Source organism: Melanerpes formicivorus, unplaced genomic scaffold (genome assembly GCF_026170545.1).
Source record: "Melanerpes formicivorus ecotype bairdi unplaced genomic scaffold, bMelFor1.0.p_v2 SCAF_12, whole genome shotgun sequence".
In the NCBI taxonomy this organism is placed as follows: domain Eukaryota; kingdom Metazoa; phylum Chordata; class Aves; order Piciformes; family Picidae; genus Melanerpes; species Melanerpes formicivorus.
This window is the reverse complement of record NW_027142364.1, coordinates 17,251,185-17,272,081: the sequence shown is the minus strand read 5'-3', so window position 1 is coordinate 17,272,081 and position 20,897 is coordinate 17,251,185. Positions and strand designations below refer to the sequence as shown.

At 45.1% G+C, this 20,897-nt stretch overlaps 1 protein-coding gene across 2 annotated transcripts in view; it reads left to right on the top strand.

Annotated features, from left to right (window-relative positions):
• Positions 1-288: 288 nt before the first annotated feature.
• DOCK10 (dedicator of cytokinesis 10) overlaps positions 289-20,897 on the top strand; it is a 161,090-nt gene continuing 140,481 nt past the window's right edge. The window contains exon 1 of one of the 2 annotated variants that reach the window (XM_068145507.1): positions 289-416. In XM_068145507.1, the coding sequence (XP_068001608.1) occupies positions 303-416 (114 nt within the window). In that variant the 5' untranslated portion in view covers positions 289-302. Of the gene's footprint in view, positions 417-5,898; positions 6,276-20,897 lie in introns of those variants that run through there. The other variant, XM_068145506.1, reaches the window with a different exon arrangement.

Here is a 20,897-nt window from a genome sequence, read left to right as displayed (position 1 = left end):
AGTGGCCAAACGCAAGCAAAGCGGGATGCCCGCTGCACTCTTGCACCCAGCTTCCTCCGGGGACTCGGAGCTGCCGGAGCCGACGCGGGGCCATTCGGTGCCTCCGGTGCACAGGGCCAGGGAAGGCGGCGAGGGCACGATTCCCCCGGGGAGGGGCTGCGAACTTGCGGGCGGCCCCCGCCCCGCACGCCCACCCCCGGCGCGGGGGGAGAGGGAGGGAAACCCCCAGTTCCGCTTCCTGACGGTGCTCGGCTGGGCTGGGCTCGGCCCCGGGCGGGGAAGCGGCGGGGCTGGTGGAGCCCATGGCCAGCGAACGTACGCGGCGCTTCACCCGGAGCCTGCTGCGGCCGGGGCAGGCGGCGGAGCTGCGGCTCAGCGCGGCCTCGGCAGCTGCTGCTGGGCGGCTGCAGCCCCGGGTGAGTGTGGCGGGGCTGGGCGGGGAGCGCACAGCGGGTACCGGGCACCAGCCCAGGTACACGGCGCGGCTCTGGGTGCCCCGGCCCGGGACAGCCGGCGGCCGCCGGGACCGCCGCACCTCCCGGCTGAGTGCTAGGTGTCGGTGTCCCGCCGTCTGCTCGGGAGGAGCTGGGTGGCTTTCCCGCTTGAGTTTTGCCTGGTTTCTGTTCTTTTGAGCGAGCTTTCCACGGGCTGCTGAGGCGGAACGCGGAGACCTCGTTAGTGGTGCCAGAACAAGTCCGGCGTGCCCTGGAAGGAACGGGAGCGAGCGCCCTGGCTCGCCCAGGGGTGGTTAGGAACGTGGGATTTGGGTACTTCACAGCCCACATGCTCGTGTGTGACAAGCACCGCGATGAGTGTGTGCTCTGGGGGCTTTCCACTGGAAACCCCACGGAAGGGGCCTGAAGTGCCGCAGAAATGGAGACTCTAGTGTTCCTGGCAGCACTTGCTTGTTTAAGTGCTTCAGTCCCCACATCTGGTGTTCCTCGTGGCACTGTCTTCTGGAATACATTGCATGTGACTTCAGCCCCAGTGTCTGGTACTCCTTGATAGCATTGGCTGCTGAAATACATTGCATAGGGCTTCATTCCCCATCTCTTTCCATCAGTGGAATAGCACAGAAGGACTGCAAACTGCTACCACGCTGCTCTAACAGTACTTTCCCTTTCTTTTACATGGTTGTATGTAAGACCTTGGCTAACAGACACAGATGTTTGGGCTCACAGAGAAGTGTCCACTCGCATTTAATTGCTAGCCATTTATGAGTCATTTGTGAGCTATTTTTGTATTAAGGTCTGCCTGGACATAAAAGCTATGTGTTATGAGCAACAAATAAGGCCAAGATGATTAAGCATATCAGTTCTGTGAATCATGTAATTCAGATAAATATTTTCCTTTCCTAGCTTTTCAGGCATCATAGTTCACAAAATAGACTAAAAAGTTGAAAGAGGGAAGGTTGTGAGTGAAATGTATATTTCAACATTTGCCCTGCACTAGTGCCTAAATGCAATGCACTCTCTGCATAAAAGAGGAAATAATTTTGCAGCTCTGTCCCCATAATATTAGTAGCTATTTCCATCTCCTGAGGGGCTCAGCCTACTAGAAATGGAGATCAGCCCTGAAAAGGCCACTTGGCTTGGAGACAGCAGCTGGTTCATTCTCCCCAGCTCTGTGTACACCAAGTACAAGGTATTTCTCTATCTCACTAAACTTGCAGTGCTTTTGCAGTCAGCTTTGAAAGGCTTCATGAAGCATTTCCAAGCTTATGAGCTGTGAAAGCTTGGTAGAAACAGACTTGTCTCACCTGATGTCCTACAAAGATTGTATGTGATATTAACCCTGAAGTATTTCTACAATCTCAGTTCTATCCTGCTCTCTGGGCACATGGAGATCAGAATTTGACCTGTTGTCAAACAGCATAGACTATGCTGATGAAGTTGTGATGGAAACATTCTAGAGACCAACATGGTGTTTTGGGCTCTGCTCAGGCACTGCACTGAGAGTTTGGCATCTAAAGAGTGTGTTTAAGCCAGTATACTAGCTAAACTATTGTGTTGTCTAATTGCATCTTAAAGTATTACAAAGGAACTTCCTTATGTTGGGGATGGTAGAGCACTGAATCAGGCTGCCCAGAGAGATGGTGAAGTCTTCATCTCTGGAGTCATTCAAAACCCATATGGATGCTGTCCTGTCTAACCTGCTCTAGGTGAACCTGCTCTGGCATGGGGGTTGGACTAGATGATCTCCAGAGGTCTCTTCCAACCCCTGTTGTTCTGTGATTCTGTGAAATGAAGTTCTGTTAGGAGGGTATTTTACTCTGCTGTAGGAATGCAAAAAAAGAAAACCAGAGAAGAGACTGATTAAACAAATCTGAATTTGCTGCTCTGGCTCCCTTGAGGAGGGCAGTTTTTTAAGGTATTACTCTGAGATCTTACACCACTAACTTCTGGATATAGCATTTAATTGCTGCTTGTGTCTTTGAGTTATAGCCAGTCTCTCTTTAAACCATCAAGACTTAGTGGTGGGGCGTGGGTGCCTCACTTCTGTGAGCCTGACTTCCTGTTGACTGCTGAAATATATTGGTGCTGGATTTCATCAGGCTTTTGATTTTCTCTCTCAGCCCAAAGCAGTCTGATCTGCAAAGATGGTCTTTTAAAAGATACAGCAGCTCAGATTGGAAGACGCCAAGCCAAATCCTGGTTTCAGTTAGGCTGCTCAGTGGGAGCACTTAGGGACTTCCAGATGTTATGTTTTAGTCACCAGCAGGCACAATGGTTCTGAAGTTTGGGCTGCTTGCTGTATTGAATATGTATGGCTCTGGGAAACTTCATGGAGTCACCATCTTCATACCATACCGTTGGGGGGACTCATGATGGGGTACAAAGCTGTTATCCTCATGGTTGTAGCTACATCAGCTAAGAATGAACTCATGGCGCAGGTCAAGGGAGGTTCTCCTCCCCCTCTGCTCTGCCCTAGTGAGGCCACTTCTGGAGTATTGTGTCCTGTTCTGGGTCTCCCATTTCAAGAGAGGAAAGGAACTACTGAAGAGAGTCTGGCAAAACCTATGAAGATGATGAGGGGACTGAAACATCTCTCTAGAATTATCACCTTATATTCCAGTTATGCTACATCTGGCTTGTGTTTGGGTGTCCTAAAAGTTGGTGGAGTTCTTGTCAAGCATCTGCAAATATCCAGCAGCTGCAAAGTAGGACAAGTGTAAAGCTATAAAGAATTAAGTGTAAAGAATTGTAAAGAATGAAATGTGAAGAAGACATCCCTGATTACTGCAGGGAAGTTGGACTGGAAGACTTTTAAGGGTCCCTTCCAACTTAAACTATCTGTGATTCTGTGTGTGAAGTGTAAAGAATCAAGTGTAAAGGGTGTAAAGTCTCAAGAATTATGGCTTCTGGTGCTGCCCTGTACTGAATTGCAGCTATGCCTTTGTCAAGCAGGATTTTTCACAGCACCTTTGGATCAAACATTGACTGTCTTAGAGAAAACTGAAGTGTTGTTTCCTCTAGCTTTTTATTCTCTCCAAATGTTTCTTTGTGCACTTGTGCTCCTATGACATCTTATGAGGAGCAGCAGAGGACTGGTGTTTAGTCTGCAGAAAAGGAGGTAATGGGGAGACCTCCTTGTTCTCTACAGATACATGAAAAGAGGTTGGAGTGAGGTGGGTCTCAGTCTCTTCTCCCTAGTAACAAGTGATGGGATGAGAAGAAATGGCCTCGGGTTGCACCAGGACAGGTTTAGATTGGATATTAGAAGAAAATTCTTCACTGAAATGGTAGTCAGACCCTAGAATAGGCTTTCCAAGGAGGCTGTTAAATCCTCCTTCCTGGTTGTATTTAAAAGATGCACAGATAAGGTGCTGAGGGGACATGGTTCAGGAACAGACTTGGTAGAGAGAGATAACGGTTGGACTTGGTGATCTTCAAGGTCTTTTTCAACTGAAATGATTCTATATTTGCTCATTTAATATGAGAGAAACTTCTGTAGTGTCCTGAATGGTAGAAAGTGGAAAAGGAGATTGAGCATGGAATAAACGTGTGTATCAGGTTAGTAAGGGGTAACAGCTGCAGTATTTTGGTACCGGTAACACCACCTACATTGAGTACCCAGCTCCTTAGCAGTGGAGGGAATGGTACCATCAGGTGTCAATGATGAGCAGCAGCCGTTTCAGGTTGTTTCCTTAAGTGCCTAGTTAAGCTTTCATGTAAAAGAGGCAGTTCCCAGAACTAGTCAGTGAAATGGATCAGCATCCTCTAGAAGGTAAATAATTTATTGCATTTTGAAACTTTGTTGTGAAATTCTTTGTCTCTTTTAATAGCAAAGGCTTGTTTGAGCCTTGCTTTGTGAATGATCGCTGTCACTGCCCAGCAGAGCTGAATAGCTGTGCTCAAGGAAGGGAAATTAATATGTCTGCTGCTTCATTTGTGTCTGTGGCTGCAACAGTATTTCACTGGAAAATTTTTAAGTAGGTATGGGCCTGTCAGAGATCCTAGAAATAAGTTTGTTACCTGTTCTTCACACTATGCTGTTATTTCCAGGTCTTGATTAAGCTGGCTAAGTACTGCTGGCTGCAGTGCTCATCCTATACATAAAGTGTTGGGATACTGGTTCTGTGGAAGAGATGGGGGGGAGGTCTTGCTTCTCATCACTCTCCTACACTTAAGCAAGTTAATAGTCTGGAATGGGGCTGTTGCTGCACATGCCTGTTTTCTGGCAGAGGTTTCTTTCCATCACACTGCTGCCAAGCACAGAGTTGTGGTGTCCCATGAGCTTGTACTGGCTGTCTTTGGAGTGGAAGGCAGGATTATGCATTTGCCCACAAAATGGGTTTCTCTCCATATTATGTTACCTGGAGCTGCAATTCCTCCCTGAAATAATAGATTTCCAGTGGATATTTTATGTGGTATGTCCTTTACATCTCATAAAGCCTCTATTATTGTTGCAGTTGTCTATTCCAGATTTTGGGTAAATGATGAGCTGTTGGTAGATTATTATTTTTTTTTTTATGACTCCAGTGTTGTAGGCTCTTAAAAAGAGTAATATGTATTGCCTGCAGCCTCCCAGAGAGCACCCACTGTCGTGGAACCTTCCATAGTGACAACCACAGAACTTTAGCTGTAGGATCATGGTTTATGATCTTTGCTTGTTGTATGGGCTTCCATGTTGAGACTCAAGCTCATGGATGAAATGATAATGGAAGCTTCATGTTGAGTAGGTTCAGTGTTAACTGAGCTGGTCGAAAGAGAGTAGCCAGTAATAGGCTTCTTTGTTCTGAGGATGTTCTGATGTCTGCTGTCCCTCCAGGGTGAACCAGAGTAAGGCATTTGTACAGTGATTCTACCATGCTGCTGTATGAAAACTGACTGTGTGTATGTGGGGGTGGTGTATGTGTACACACATGATCTTCACAAGCCACCTACTAGATTTTTGGCTATTTCCCTGCAGACTTGCCAATGTATTGACTCTATCTTATTACTGTGTTTTCTTTGATTAAGGCTGAGGTGATAACTTGGAAAAGTAATCCAAAAAGCATGTGAAAGCCTCATCCCATCTTGGTGGTTGAGCAGGGAGGAGGGAGAGTGTATTCATGGCACAGGCCTAAGAGGATATTATCTGCAGTCTGGAGCTGGCAGTTTTGCTTTTGCCAGCCTTTGCATTGGAGATAAGTTATGGTGTGCTCAGAGCATATTGAGGATGTTAGCAACCCTCTGGAATGCAGTGCAGTACTGAAGTATTGAACAGTTGGTTTGTGTTTTACCTTGCTCATGAATCTGTATTCCAAAATTTACCTTAGTACCCTGTGCAGCATCACTTACCTTTTCAAGTAGTTTAGTTTCTCAGCAGTGTTTTGATTTTGAAGTGCCTGATGAGTAATTTCATACCTGTTTTTTCAGCTGGGATATCCCAAGGACAGATATCCCTGACCCGAATCGGACTGTTTTCAGCTGGCGCCCAGCTAGAAGGGTGAACTAAGCTGGGGGCACAGGCAGGAATGCCCTGCTTGCACATTCCCCAGCTGCCAGGCTCCCTCCTCTGCAGGCAGACAAAGGGCCAAAGTCTTCTCCTGAGCAATTCTAGGAACTTCATCTAGGGTAGTGAGGATTAGCTTGATGCAGAAATGAGGGAAAGGAGATAAGAGAGCCTTGGGGAGGGTGGAGGCAAAGAAGGGCAGAAGATGGTTTAGGAAGAAGTTAAAAGCATTGGAGAAAATGGGGGAAAAAAGAAAAGACTTTGTGGGGAAAGAGAAGCTGAAGAAGACAGTAAAACGGAGGAGAGACATGAACAGAGCTGCAAGAAAGATTCATCAGGTTGGTGAATAATGCATACAAATAAGCCCTTAATAATATGGAGCCCCAGTCAGTCAGTAGGTAGGGAGTGCAGAGTTTTTACTGTTGTCTTCAGCCTGTCACTTGAAGAAGTCTGTGTTTGAAATTCAAGGGAAGTGAGTCAGCTTGAGTAACTCAAAATGCTCCCAGTTTATAGAAGCTGCATTAACTTTTTTTTTCCTTCTTGCTTACAAGATTAAATTAAGGGGTCTGGGGAAGGAAAGCATGAAGAGCAGAAGAAAAGAAGAAGCTGGAAAATGAAGCCTTATGCTGGCTTTGGAGGAGCACGGACGCACAGAGAGATTTCATATTGTTGTGGTTTATACCAGGCAGCCTTTGAGCACATGTGTCACTTCCAGAAGTCAAAACATGTGTGTGACTTTGCTTAGCACAAGGTCAGAGGCTATGCAATAGTGGCACAGATGGGATTATTACACAAATAACAAAGGCTTTGCTTGCAGTGTGTGTCATGTTTCCAGTTGAGAATTGACTGTGCTAGACAGAGCTCAGCAATGGTTTTCCAAAGCTAGATTATGTTTGTTGTCTGTTGTTACACCAAATGTGTATTCTTATGTTAGCAAATGGCAACTTAATTTTTATTGATAAAAACAAAACACCAAGAGCTGCCTGCCAAAGATCATGCAATAACTCTGTATTAAGAGCCTTGAGCTGATCCCCGTCACAGGCTGTCCTGTCCTGGAAGGCTAAATAATATGCCTGACTCTTCAGACTGTTCCCTAGACTGTTCCACTGTTCTCACTGCTGACATGGGCAAACTTTTCCTTCTCCTGTAAGATAAGATTCTTCACTGAGAGAGTCATTCACCATTGGAATGTGCTGCCCAGGGAGGTGGTGGAGTTGACGTCCCTGGATGTGTTCAAGAGGGGATTGGACGTGGCACTTGGTGCCATGGTCTAATCAAGAGGTCTTGGGTGATAGGTTGAACTTGATAATCTTTGAGGTCTCTTCCAACCTTGGTGATGCTGTGATAAAGGGCAGCTGTCTGCTCTTTGTGTGCTGGCTTGGCATCAGTGACTTCTGCTCATGTTGTCTCTTTCTGGGCAGGACACAAACAGGCTCCAAATAGCAGTGTCATGAGAGGGCACTAAGCTGTGTTCATGCTCAGTGGTGATGGGTGTCAGGGAAATGTTCCAGAGGAGGGGTTTTATTATTTTTGTTTGCTTCCCTGACAATGCAGCAATTTGCTTTCCTCTCCCCCCCACCATGTCAATAATGTATAATTACAACCTATTACTTTTGGTAGGTTCCCTGTCATCTCTGCTATCATTTTATTTCCCCCACAATACACACAGGTAAGAGGATTGATGCTGCTTTCTTTTGTTGGATACTGGAATGCTTTCAGCTGGAACACAAATATAAGCTGTGGAGCACAGCTGAATGTTTTGAGGTGACCTAATGTAAAGTGCATTAAGCTTGCCTAAAACTCATCAGGCAAGGAAATCTTGGGGTGTTTGTGGTCATGATTGTGTTTATGTAGTGCAGACAGCAGTGCAAGCTGTAGCTACTGTCATTAGGATCCCAGGTGAATGTAGGGAGATGGAGGTGGATGCCTCTCTCATCAGGAGCCTTCTGTTGCCTCTATTCAACAAGGTTTTGTCTCTGCAGACCCAAAAGTAATCCCCAAAATCTCAAAAATTGGAAAACATATGCTCTATTAAGTTTCAAGTTACTAATTCTTTCATTCAGTTGTATCACTCTCTACAACTGCCTGAAAGGAGCTTAAAGTGAGGAGGGTGTTGTTCTGTTCTCCCTGGTAACGAGTGGTAGGAAAGGAAATAGACTCAAGTTGGCCCAGGAGAGATTTATATTGGATATTAGAAGAAACTTCTCCACTGAAAAGCTTATTAAACACTGGAATAGGCACCCCAAGGAGGTGGCTAAATCACCATCTCTGAGGGCATAAACTCAAATCACAGCAGAAGCTTCTTGCACCTCACAAGTGTGTTTTCTTCAAAGCGTGGTGACCTTTCTCTCCAAAAGCAATACACAAAATGTAAAACAAAGACTGCAGAGACACATTTAACCCATGAAGTGTTCCAGATGCCTTTTGGGTAAAGGGTGTTTCCATGTTGTGTCTCTGCAAAGCTAGTGTGCTCCTCACATGCCTTTAACTTACTCCTGGGAAAAGCAGAAGTGCATATTAGGAGACAGCTGAGAATCCAGATTGTCATTCTTGCCTATCAGTTGGAAGTCCACCCCTCAAAATCAGCTGGCATACACAGGATCATAGAATGGTTTGCTTTGGAAGGGACCTTAGATCATCTAGCTCCAATCCCCTGTCACATGCAGTGATTCCTCCTACTAGACCAGCTTGCTCAAGGCTTTATCTAACCTGGTTTACACATCCTATTTAGAGCTGCAAAGGCAGGTACATCTAGCAGAGAACATAGATGGGCAAATGGTACCTTTAAGTGATGACATTGTAACAGTTAAAATCCACTATGGTTAGCAACCCCCCCAAATAGTGAACAATGTGTATGTTTAGCACAGCAAAGAGGAAATAATCAGTTATTCCAGTTTCAGAGAGAACATTTCTGCGCTATTCTTGCTTCCCCGCCCACCCCCATCCTATCCAAATCCATTGCATTCATTAAATTTCATTACATCTACATCATTTAATTTAGGTCAACATGTCAAAACAACCTAGAATCATGTTTGCATTAAGTCAGCCAATGTTACTCTCAAAGCTGAAAAACTCATTTCAAGCTTAGTGATAGAATGGTATTGTCCTTCCTGCACATACCGTGAGTTCAGAAGTGGTGAACTACACCCAGAATGAAGAAAATCACTACAACATCAACAGCTTACCAGATGTCTGGAGAGTGCATACACCACCAAGTGCACAACAGCCACAGTGGGAAGAAAACCTAGTAGGATTGGCTTGGGTTAGAAAAGACCTTAAAAATCATCAACTTCAATGATTATCTGACTCTACCTAGGCTGGTGCTAAACCATGTCCCTCACCACCGCATCTGCGCCTCTTTTGAACAGCTCCAGGGATGGGGATTCAAGTACCTCCGTGGAGAGCCTATTCCAATGTCTGATAAACCTTTACAACTGAAACTTCCCCTGGTGCAACTTGAGGCTATTTCCTCTTATCCTATCACTTGTCACTTGGGAGAAGAGGCCAACAGCCACCTTGCTACAAGTTTCATTCAGCCAGATGTAGAGAGTGAGATCTCCCCCTCAGCCTCCTTTTCTCTAGACTAAACAACCCCTGGCTGAGTTCTGCTCATTTTGGAGATGGGAGATGGGATGATTTCTATGTAGGCAGGATAGCTTCAGTTTGCTGTGGATCTTGACAACAAAAGATTCTGTCTTTGGTGTATTTTCCAGAAGAGGAAAGGGATACCTTTGCAGACCGCTTTCAGGTGGAAGTTACAATTGCTTGCACCACAGTCAGCAAGATGAGCGGTGGCGCAGCAGGTCACAGTCACTAACATGTCTTGGTGTGAAGTTTGTCTTAGGTTTTGGTTGGTTGGTTGTTTTTTCTTTTCTTTTTAGAGTTGTTGCAATGAAGCAATTCACTGGTACTTAATGTTGCACTTCAACATTATCTTACTCTTGTCTCTTCATTCTCGTATCTGCCCACTGCCTGCTTTGCTGCCCCTGTCCTTGATCCGTGTTGCCCTTTGTGTCTTTCTCCCACTTGTCTCTGAGCCTTGTTAATGCTCCTCTGTATGCAGGGAACAGTACATTGGTTGTCTGTCAGCACCCTATCTTTGCTTGCCATCTGTGCTCTCTTAAAACCCACTTCTTCCAAGAATTCTCCTTCAAACCAATAATCTGTCTGCTCCTTCTCCTCACTGAGGAGTTGTCCTGAGGTGGTCTGTCTAGCTGTGCCGCACCGCTGTAGTGTCACTGCAAACTCCTTGGGTTTCAGAATGTGCCTTTCTCCCAGTGTTAGCGTAAAGGTCTGCCTTAAAGTGGTGGGTTTGTGTAAATGATTGCTATTTGAATGTCTGTTCATTAGCCAAATTATAATTGAAATAATAGATGGTGACTCTTCTGGAAGGAAGAGGTCTTCTGAGGGTCAGCTGAGGGAATTGCAATTGTTTAGTATGGAGAAAAGGAGGCTGAGGGGAGACGTTCTTGCTCTCTACAGCTACCTGAGATGTTGTAGCAAGGTGGTTGTTGGCTTTTTCTCCTTATAACAAGTGATAGGAGGTTAAGAGATGGCCTCAAATTGCAGTAGGGGAGGTTTAGATTGGATCTTAGAAGAAACTTCTTCAGTGAAAGAGTTATCAGATATTGGAATAGGCTACTCAGGAAGGTGGTTGAATCACTAGCCCTGGAAGTGATTAAAAGAAGCACATCTGTGGTGCTGAGGGGCATCGTTTAGGAGCAGACTTTGTTGAGCTACATAATGTTTGGACTCTGTGATCTTGAAGGTCTTTTTCAGCCAAAATTATTCTAATCTAAGAACCTCTTTGCTATGTCTGATCCCTCAGAATTTCTCAATCAGTGTTCATGATTGTGTAGAAGACAGTGCAGTATCTCGATGTGTGAATGTATCAATAGATTGATGCATATTCTTCATTAGACTTAAGCAAATAGGTAGCTGCCAGGACTAACATCTATTTCCTTGCAGGAATGTGTCATGCTTGTGGTTGATGTTTTTTGGGGGGTGGGGGGTGCAGTTTAAGCAGAGCTACTTGGCATTTAATTCTGTACTGATGTACCAAGATATGCTGGAATAAGCTGTAAGGGCTGCTACACTTCATCTTTTTGACCTGGCACTTCTGGGTCTCTGTTTCCTACCACTGTTTACCAGGGTGTGTTTCAGAAGAGCTCAGCTCCTAATCCTAAAGGATCTGACATCGATTCAGATCTTAAAACATGAGCAAACAATTTTACAGTTGGAGCTTTAAAAGCTGAGGTATAAAGCCTGATGCAACATTGAGGGGCAGCAGCTCACCCACAGGACCAACTGATGTAACTGGGTCTGACCACCTCAGCAGCACCTCTAGAGTCCACCTTACCTCTGATAAGCTGGTTCTTGGTGTGGAGGTGAGAGCAGATGTGCTGGAAAGAGGAAGATTGCTGGCAGGGAGCAGCAGTGAAGCAGACCTTGCCAGTTTGCCCCCCCCCCAAATCAGCTGTAGTTTTACTAAAGAACACAGATCAAGTGGCTGTTGACAGCTAATAGGATGAAGCCTTTAAAAACAAGATTTTATATGTGTGGTTAGAAGTAGTTTAAACTACAAGAGTTACAGGAATTACAACTAAACAAAATCTGAATCATCACTCTCACTTGTTTCCTTCCCTCCCCCCACCCCCGCTTCTTTCTTCAGCCTCCTCTTTATTTGCTTGGAGGCCTGAATCAGTGGAACTAGATGTATTTTCACATAATGCTTCGGTGCTTGGATGATACTGAGTGGGAATATAGAAGGACAAGAATACCATATTTTCCCTTGTCTTTCAATCATGGCTGTTAAGAGTGAGCCTCTGGGTCACCATTTTCTGGAGCAAACTGGAAATCTGCCTGTTGGTGTTTTTTTTCTCTGTGGTTTGGTCTTTTTATTGTTTGTTTGTTGTTGGTTTTTTTAGGAGGGGTGGTGGTGTTATGTTTTGGAATGTGTCTTCCACTTACTTATTAGTATTTATTTAAAAGTCCAGTAAAAGCCCCATCCCTGGATATTTTTAAGGCCAGGCTGGATGTGGCTCTGGGCAACCTGATCTGGTGGAGGTTGTCCCTACCCATGGCATGGGGGTTGGAGCTAGATGATGCTTGGGGTCCCTTCCAACCCTGACAGTTCTGTAATTCTGTAAATCCTAGGTTTTGATTTAACAGCTTCTTGGGCTGACACAACTGTAGCTCAATGGGCCCACACTGGAATGGGTGCCTCCAGTATCCAAAGCCTAGCATGTTAGCACCCTCTGGTTTTTGTTTGTGGAGATATTTTTCTGTCTTGAAGAAAAAATACACAGGAGTAAGAGGCAGCTTTATGATTTTGTTCAGTTAATTGCCATTAACATGTAACAGGGAAATAAAAGCTAAGGCAGAATGTCAGTGCTCTGGAGATGTTTTAGGGTCTTGGTGTCTGTCTAAGATAAGAGCAGTAAGAACTGGTGAAGTGCAAGAGCTAACGGTACGGCTGCTTTTAGACCGTTTGGCAGGAAGCTCCATTTCCTGTTCTGTTTGATGTTCTGTTGACTGTCTGTCATAAATATTAACCCATCTGGGGCTTCAGTGTTTGCTGCTACAGCGGGATAGGCAATGTCAATAACAGCCAGGCATAAATGTCTTTGTTACTTCAAAAAGATTGAGCAGATTCTGGCTACAGCATTTCCTGTTAATTTCGATTGCAGTGTGATGTCTTTAGATTTCCATGTGTATAGTTGAGTTGGAAAGCAGGATTAAATTTACCTTTAAAGTAGGGGCTCATGATGGTGTGGATCGTTCTCCTGGATCAGGTTAGAGCTTCCAGAAGTTTTGTGTCACAGCAGGTGCTGGGTTCCTCAGCGCGCCTAAATCAGGTAGCAGTTATAGTGCCGGTTGATGATGTTCTTCCCAGATCACCAGATAAATCTCTATGTGGTATCATGGTGGACCCATCTTCTCTGTTACCTTCTTGAGATGAGTTTTACCCTTGTCTCTTGAATCCCCAATCTCTTGAACCCCCAAGCAAGCATAGTTCAAGGGCAGCATCACTACCATGGTAGAGGTGAACCTCCCATAACCTTTCACTGTGCCTGTTTCTCTTGGCTGACAGTGGTGTGAACTGGTTCAGCAGGATGTCTTCACTTAGGGCAGTACTTCCTGCCAGGGTGCAGCAATCTTGGATGGCTGACGTTCAGACTTGTGGTTATTTGAAATCAGATGCTGGTACATGAGATTTGAAGGCTTGAGGATGCTGCTTCACTGTGTGGTGAGATCTGCTGTGGATAAGCTTGTGCTGGTTGGAGGACACATTCTCCAGGCATTTCACTTGCAATACCATGGCTGCCGTTTCCCTGCCACCAACCATCTGCCACATTGCTCTTCTCACTAAATTCCCAACCTGATCTCTTGTGAAGAGTAGTCGTATTTAATTTAGCATTACTACATCAAGAGTACGACACTGATACAGAGAGTAATTGTAAGCAAGCCCGCCCTGCTGCCTGCCAGCCTCTTTTTCATGGTCTGTACGTGGCTTTATTTAGATGTAACTGCTCCTAATTTGCTCAGCTGCTTGACAAAAGCATAAATGACAGCAAGGTGAGATCTCTTCTGTGAGCTGCAGCTCGGGGTTGCCATGAAATCTTTGTGACATTACATCTGAAGTGATAGACGATTGTTAACTTCTGTTTTGAATCTAATTAGAACACTAATTATATGTTGGAGTGGAGTTCAGCAGAAATGAACAGTTGCTATTTCAGAATCTTGATTTCTATCAAAATCTTAAGAGAAAGCTGAGAATGTTTTTCCTTGATGTGAAGAATGGGTATGTTTAAAGGGAATCTGTCTGCACCATCATAGCTTCGCTTGGATATTGCATGCTCTAATGGAAGCTTTGGCAGTGTAGACCACCAGAAATTTTCCTTCCTTAAAACTCAACAATAAAGCAAAAAAATCAATCTTTAGGATTAAAGTTCCAGTTTATAGTCTGTAACATTTCTGTTATTATGCATTTGCACTTTTTTCAACTGGAGTTACTCAGTTGTTACTCAGTTACTCAGCCTGCAGAAGGATGAGGGGATGAGCCAGGAAGTTGGGCATCTGTTTGCAAACCTAATTGCATGTTCAGCACGATGAGAGAGCTAATTGCTTCCCTGGGATAAATCAATATGTTTGCAAGTGTAAATAATTATGATTTTGGGAACGGCATGATCTGCCTGCTTTGTCCTGTCTTTCCTAGTGAAGTTGAGAAGTCCTGGAGAAATAAATAGAGAAAGGGTCAGTGTTAGAATAGAATAGAATAGACCAGGTTGGAAGAGACCTTCAAGATCATCGCGTCCAACCTATCATCCAACACCACCTAATCAACTAACCCATGCAACCAAGCACCCTGTCAAGTCTCCTCCTGAACACCTCCAGTGATGGCAACTCCACCACCTCCCCGGGCAGCCCATTCCAATGGGCAATCACTCTCTCTGTGTAAAATTTCCTCCTGACCTCCAGCCTGAACCTCCCCTGGTGCAGCCTGAGACTGTGTCCTCTTGTTCTGGTGCTGGCTGCCTGGGAGAAGAGACCAACATCTGCCTGTCTACAACCTCCTGTCAGGTAGTTGTAGACAGCAATAAGGTCACCCCTGAGTCTCCTCTTCTCCAGGCTAAGCAGCCCCAGCTCCCTCAGCCTCTCCTCATAGGGCTTGTATTCCAAACCCCTCACCAACTTTGTTTCCCTTCTCTGGACACGCTCCAGCAAGTCAACCTCCTTCCTAAACTGAGGGGCCCAGAACTGGACACAGTACTCGAGGTGTGGCCTAACCAGTGCAGTATACAAGGGCAGAATGACCTCCCTGCTCCTGCTGGCCACACTGTTCTTGATGCAGGCCAGGATGCCGTTGGCCCTCCTGGCTGCCCTAAACTTGCAAGGATCACTTGGAAGTTCATTTGAGAACTGCTACTACTGGAATAGGCTTCCCAGGAAAAGTGGGAACACCCCATTCCTGGAGGTGTTTAAGAGAGGCATGGATGTGCTGAGGGAGGTAGTTTAGCAGCATACTTGGTAGAGTTAGATAATGGTTGAAGTTGATGATCTTCAAGGTCTTTTCCAAACAAAATGATTCTGTCATTCTATGTGGTAAAGCAGAGAATGACACTACTTCTGCTATGTGTTAGATGATTTTATTCCAGTGATACTCTGAAATGGGTATACAAGGATAGGATTTTCTTTTTTTTGTAATAAATATCAATTAATGAAAACAAAATTTACTGCAGATAAGATGGAAGCTTCTATAATAAAAATAATTGACTTGCAGCAAGACATTTCAGTCTGTGAGACTGCAAACTCTTTACACATATATATTTAGCTCATAGTTTCTACTCATATTTTAATCTCTTTGGAGCTCAGTATTAATCTTTTCAAACACACATGTTACTAATCAAAATATTATTCTTCTAAAGACTTTTGCCTGGCATACCAACCAGAAGACATATGTTTTCAGAGACTCTGTTACAGCCTAACAAATACAGACCAAAGGACTCAAGATTTGGGCTGGGTTTGCTAATTTTGCATTTAGTTGACTAAAGAGCCTTGTGGCTGTGAATGTTAATTGGTGCCAGCAACGCAGGTTGGTTGGTTTGGGGGTTGGTATATGGTTTTATTCTCTAGTTCTGCAGTTCAAGTAACAGAAAGGGAGTGAAACCCTGAGGAGAGACATGAAATGAAAACCACATGTTGCAGAGCAAAGCTGTCCAGGGGACAGTACACCACAGCGTGTCTCCTCAGATGCTGTAAGAGCTGTAAATCGAGTCGATCTGTGGAGCACATTACTGTGCTGTGAGAGAAGCAGAGCAAGAGCCTTTCTGAAAGTGCAGGGTGCTTTTGGTTGTTTTTTCATTTTGCCTTTTGGGGTGCCTTTTCCTTTCCACAGAGATATGGGGAGGGCCATGGTTTTCAGGCATTTCAGTGGACCAGGAGAGGAGGCAGAGGAGCTTTGTAGAGTTGTTCCAGGTGTACCCCTTCTGAAAGAGCTGCAACACCCAGCCAAGGACTATCCATCTGAGGGACCTTATGAGTTTTGCATGCCATGATATGGGTGGTTTCACTCCTGCATTACACAGCCAGCACATTCTGACTAGTGTAAAAGGAGGGATCATATAGTTTCATAGTTTCATTCAGGGTTGGAAGGGACCACAAGGATCATCTAGTTCCAACCCCCCTGCCATGGGCAGGGACACCCCACACTAGATCAGCCTGGCCAGAGCCTCATCCAGCCTGGGCTTAAACACCTCCAGGGACGGGGCCTCAACCACCTCCCTGGACAACCCATTCCAGGGCTTCACCACTCTCATGGTGAAGAACTTACTCCTCACATCTAGCCTGAATCTCCCCACCTCCAGCTTCATTCCATTCCCCCTAGTCCTATCACTACCTGAGATCCTGAGAAGTCCCTCCCCAGCCTTCCTGTAGGCCCCCTTCAGATACTGGAAGGCCACAATTAGGTCACCTTGGAGCCTTCTCTTCTGCAGACTGAACAGCCCCAACTCCCTCAGTCTGTCCTCATAGGAGAGGTGCTCCAGCCCTCTGATCATCCTTGTGGCCCTTCTCTGAACACGTTCCAGCACCTCCACATGAGTCCCTGTGAGGTTCTGGATCACAGAGTCCCAGCATGACGGAGGTTGGAAGGGACCTTTTGAGATCATCTAGTCCAGCAGCATCACCCAAAGCAAGTTGCCCAGGCATTTTTGGAATCTCTCTGGGCAGCCTGGTCCAGTGCTCTGGCACCCTCACAGGGAAAGAGATTTTCCTTGTGTAAAGGTGGAACTTCTGTGCTCTGCTAAGAAAGGAAAGGTTTGGGGCCTGATCAACCCCTGGTTGTAGTTGAGAGGGTAACTTCTACTGTATGATAGTAGCTGGCACACCATACCCACAGGTTCCATTGCTGTGAAATGACTTGACCTGTGGAGGCTGATGTTTGTGCCAGTCAGATTCTGTATAGGTGGATTTCTGTGTAGAAATTCATGATTTCCCCTGTGTGCTTTAGCCCCAGACATGTCATGGTTAGGACATAAGTGACATGATCAAATGGGGAAAAGCTGCTTGGTTTGCTCCCCCTGTATCTATCAAGTTTGGGGGTTGGTTCTGTTTGTTGTGTTAGGGTTTTTTGTGGTTTGGTTTGGTTTGTCTTGAGCAAAATTTAAAACAAATACCCAAAGACCCTTCCTTAGTATTTATAGCCTGGAAAACTTTCTGAGTCCTGATTCTTAGCTTATTTATTTTGGGAAAAACTACCCTTGGATTCTTGGCACTGATAAGAAATAAAGGGTCTGAAGCCACATTATTGTGCTGCCAGTGGAAGTAATCCATATTCTTCTTGTGGAATCTTCCCAGTCAGATAAAAGGACACATCTGCAACTTCTCTGTTTGGGGGAGTGGGGTGATGGGACATCAGCACCTGAGACAACACAGTTTTTGCTGGCCCTTGTATGTACAGATTTTATTTTGCATTTCCTTTATCCACTTCTTTGAGCCTCATTTTCCATTTTGCAGCTGTGGAAGCTTAGGCTCAGAAATTGAATGAGATTGTTCCTTCTGCTTCCTTGCTCCTGGCTGAACTTCTTGCATGTGGAGCCTGCCTGAAGAGTGAAATTCCCTTGAAATAATAATCAGGGATTGTACAGCTGACTTGTTGAAAGCAGTCTGACTGGAAACCTCTTTTGCTTTTTGTGTTGGGTCAGAAGTGAGGCCTTCTGCAGAGTGAAACCACATGGGCTAAATCACCAGTTTATAGCCTCTTGTTCTGGTCTTTGTGTAGCCTTTGGATTGAGTAGCTCTTCGCTTTGGTTGTGTTCAGGGCTCTCCCACACAGGCACAAATTCAGACTGGTTTGCCAGGCTGCGTTAGTCCTGTGCTTACATTGCCATGGAATAACTTTGTTTGGAAGGAGCTTCTGGAGGTTGTCAAGTCCAGCTCCCTGCTCAAAGCAAGTCTAAGGAAGTAAGGTTGCTCAGGCCATTGAGACTCTTCAATGATGGAGATCTCATGGTCCCTCTGGTGCTCTCTTCCAGTGTTTGGCCAAGGGGCTCTGAACAACCTGAACTAGTTGGGGATGTCCCTGCTTACTGCAGGGAGATTAGCCTAGAAGACCTTTAAAGGTCCCTTCCAACCCAGTCCATTCTATGATTCTATTCATGGTGAAAATAAAATTATTAATTCCAACCATTTAACATTGCTGCACCAATGGCACCTCATCCAAACATACATACTATTCTTAAAACCTCATGGCTAGCCAAGGACTTTGCTTGGAGCCATGCAGTGTAAGAATGGTCCGAGGGATATTCCTGCCTGGTCTCCAGAGGTGCACGTTTCTCTCCCCAGCAAGTGGGAGAGCTGGGGCCAGGGCAGCAAGTAAAGAATGCATTTGCTCCTTTGTGGTTTCTTGTGGAGCTGGGTGTGCTGCTGTCATTAAGACAGTCTCAAGCTGTCAAGAGGAAGTTTAGGCTTAAGGTGAGGAGAAAGTTCTTCACCAAGCGAGTCATTCGTCATTGGAATGTGCTGCCCAGGGAGGTGGTGGAGTCACTGTCCCTGGAGGTGTTCAAGAGGGGATTGGACGTGGCACTTGGTGCCATGGTCTAGTCATGAGGTCTGTGGCGACAGGTTGGACTTGATCTTTGAGGTCTTTTCCAGCCTTAGTGATACTGTGATCTAGACAGAAGGCTTTGGTGGTTTTGTATGTGGTGCAAATCTTGGACCCTGACATGGTAACAGAGCAGTTGTACTCTGCTACAGCTGTAGGGTGTCACAAAAGCATTTTAGAGTGAAATCAGGCTAGTGTGGTAGGTTTTTGGGTGTTTCTCTTTCAGTTTTGGTTTTCAGACGTTTCCCCCTTAGGTTTTGTGGAAGAGAAGTCTTCTCTGGAAGCAGGACTCTATCTTCTGGAGGGGTTCTGTGCAAGCTGAATGTGGGTCTTCAGAAAGAGGATAATTGCTAGCATTTTGCAGGGGAAGCCATGGGGCAGTACCTGATTTCTCTGCTTTGGTTTCTTTGTTAAATCTCCCCTTCAAAAGTGTGAACCCAGCCTTAGTTGGAACTTGTGGCAAAAGTTCTTCCCAGGGTTTATCTTAATAGTTTTTTTTTAATGTAACTTTGTGCCAGAGAAAGGATGAATTTTTGGACCTCAAATTGCTTCTCCTCATGTTTTATGGGATAATAAAAGGTCTTTTAAAACAAGCAAGCAAACATTTGCTTTGTAAGTTGTTATTTTTCCTGGTGCAAAGTTAAATATTTGCTTTTCCTCTGACATTTTTTGAAAACCACAACAATGCCCTGAACTGCTTTGTATTTGGTGCTAGATCCAGAAGCTGCTGAAATGTGTTCAACTAAAGAGGTTTTCTTCTCTGCCTAGAGTACATTTGTCCCATTTTATTTCATCTAAGACAGTAGAATAATCCCATTGCTCTCACAGAGGCTGTAATGGTTGAACCTACCTGTCAAAGGGAGGAATTCCTTGAAAATCATCAGGGTGCTTCACCTGTGTCAGCAATAAGACTGTGACAACTCTTTGCATGAAAGTCAAATTTATTTCACATTTTGTATAAAGATAATATTCTGATATCCCTCTTTAGGAGTTGAAGCTCCAGAGATACGGATTGTAGCTCAGCTTCTGGCATTAGCCTGTTGGAAATCCTGAACTTCAGCCCTTTTTCTCACTTTTTCCTCTTATTTGTTAAATGATTGCAGTGTGTTGATGCTATTAAATGACTGTGGGATCTCACAGGGAAACTTCTGTATTCTGGCCATGTACAGTGTGGTAGCAATTAGAGTACTTCACATAACTTCTATATAAGCCAGCCATTGACATGAAAGAGAAAAGCAACACTGAGAAGAGAAAGGTGACATTAGATGACCTTTAAAAGTTCCTTCCAACCCAAAGCATTCTATGATGGGCATGTGTAGTCACAGAGAGCCTGTTTCTGTGGTTATCAGACTATTTTTTCCCCCCATGTCTAGATGTGATGGTTTCCATTTTCAGCAGGTGAAGTCAAGAAGCAGCAGAAGTGTAAGAATATATTTTGCAGCCTGAGCTCCAATGTGTTTGCCTGTGGTCCAGCAGCCCTATGTCTGCTATGGCTCAGCCCTTGCTGGGCTTACCTGTTCTGGGTACATACATGTGCATGCCAGAGCACAAGCGTGCTCTCAGAGCAGGCATGAGTTCTTATAGCCTGCTCCATCTCTGTGTGCCCCATTTACCTCAGCACTGCACAGGGAGCCTTCAGGTCGGCACTTAACTGCTTTTAAAGGCAAGTCTGGTCACTTGTCCTTCACTTCAAACCATGTAGTGTTTCAAAAAGTTGGATAGAAACAGCAGTCCTCATCCTCATCATGGCTGTAGTGGAGAACATCTGAATCCTGTTTTAAAGGGTTTGGCTAGTGCAGTTATGTGGGGTTTTAATGTAAAGAGAGGATTTTATAAACCCTGTAATTTAATCAGTGTTACTTGTCATACCCAGCCAGTCTTTCATGTACTTTGTCTTTCATGTTCTACTCCCTAGAGGGTGCCACACACTCACTTTCTGCAGTCCTCTTCACTCTGGAGCCAGGTGACATTATAATGGGTTTGTGGCAATGCTGGGAACATACAGAATCCTAGACTGCTTTTGCTTAGGAGGGACCTTAAAGGCCATCTAGTCCAACCCACCTGCAGCAAGCAGGAACGTTTTCTACTAGATCAGGTCACTCAGAGTCCCATTCAACCTGACCCAGAATGTTCCCGGGAACTGGGCATCCACCACCTCTCTGGGCAACCTGGAACAGTGTTTCACCACCCTCAGTGTTAAAAAAATGTCCTCCTTCTATTTAGTCTAGATCTCCCCTCGTTCAGGTTAAACCATTGCCCCTTGTCCTGTCACATCAGACCCTACTAAAAAGTCTGTCCCCAGGTTTCTGCTAGGTTCCTTTATCTACTGAAATGCCCCAGGAAGGTCTCCCCAGAG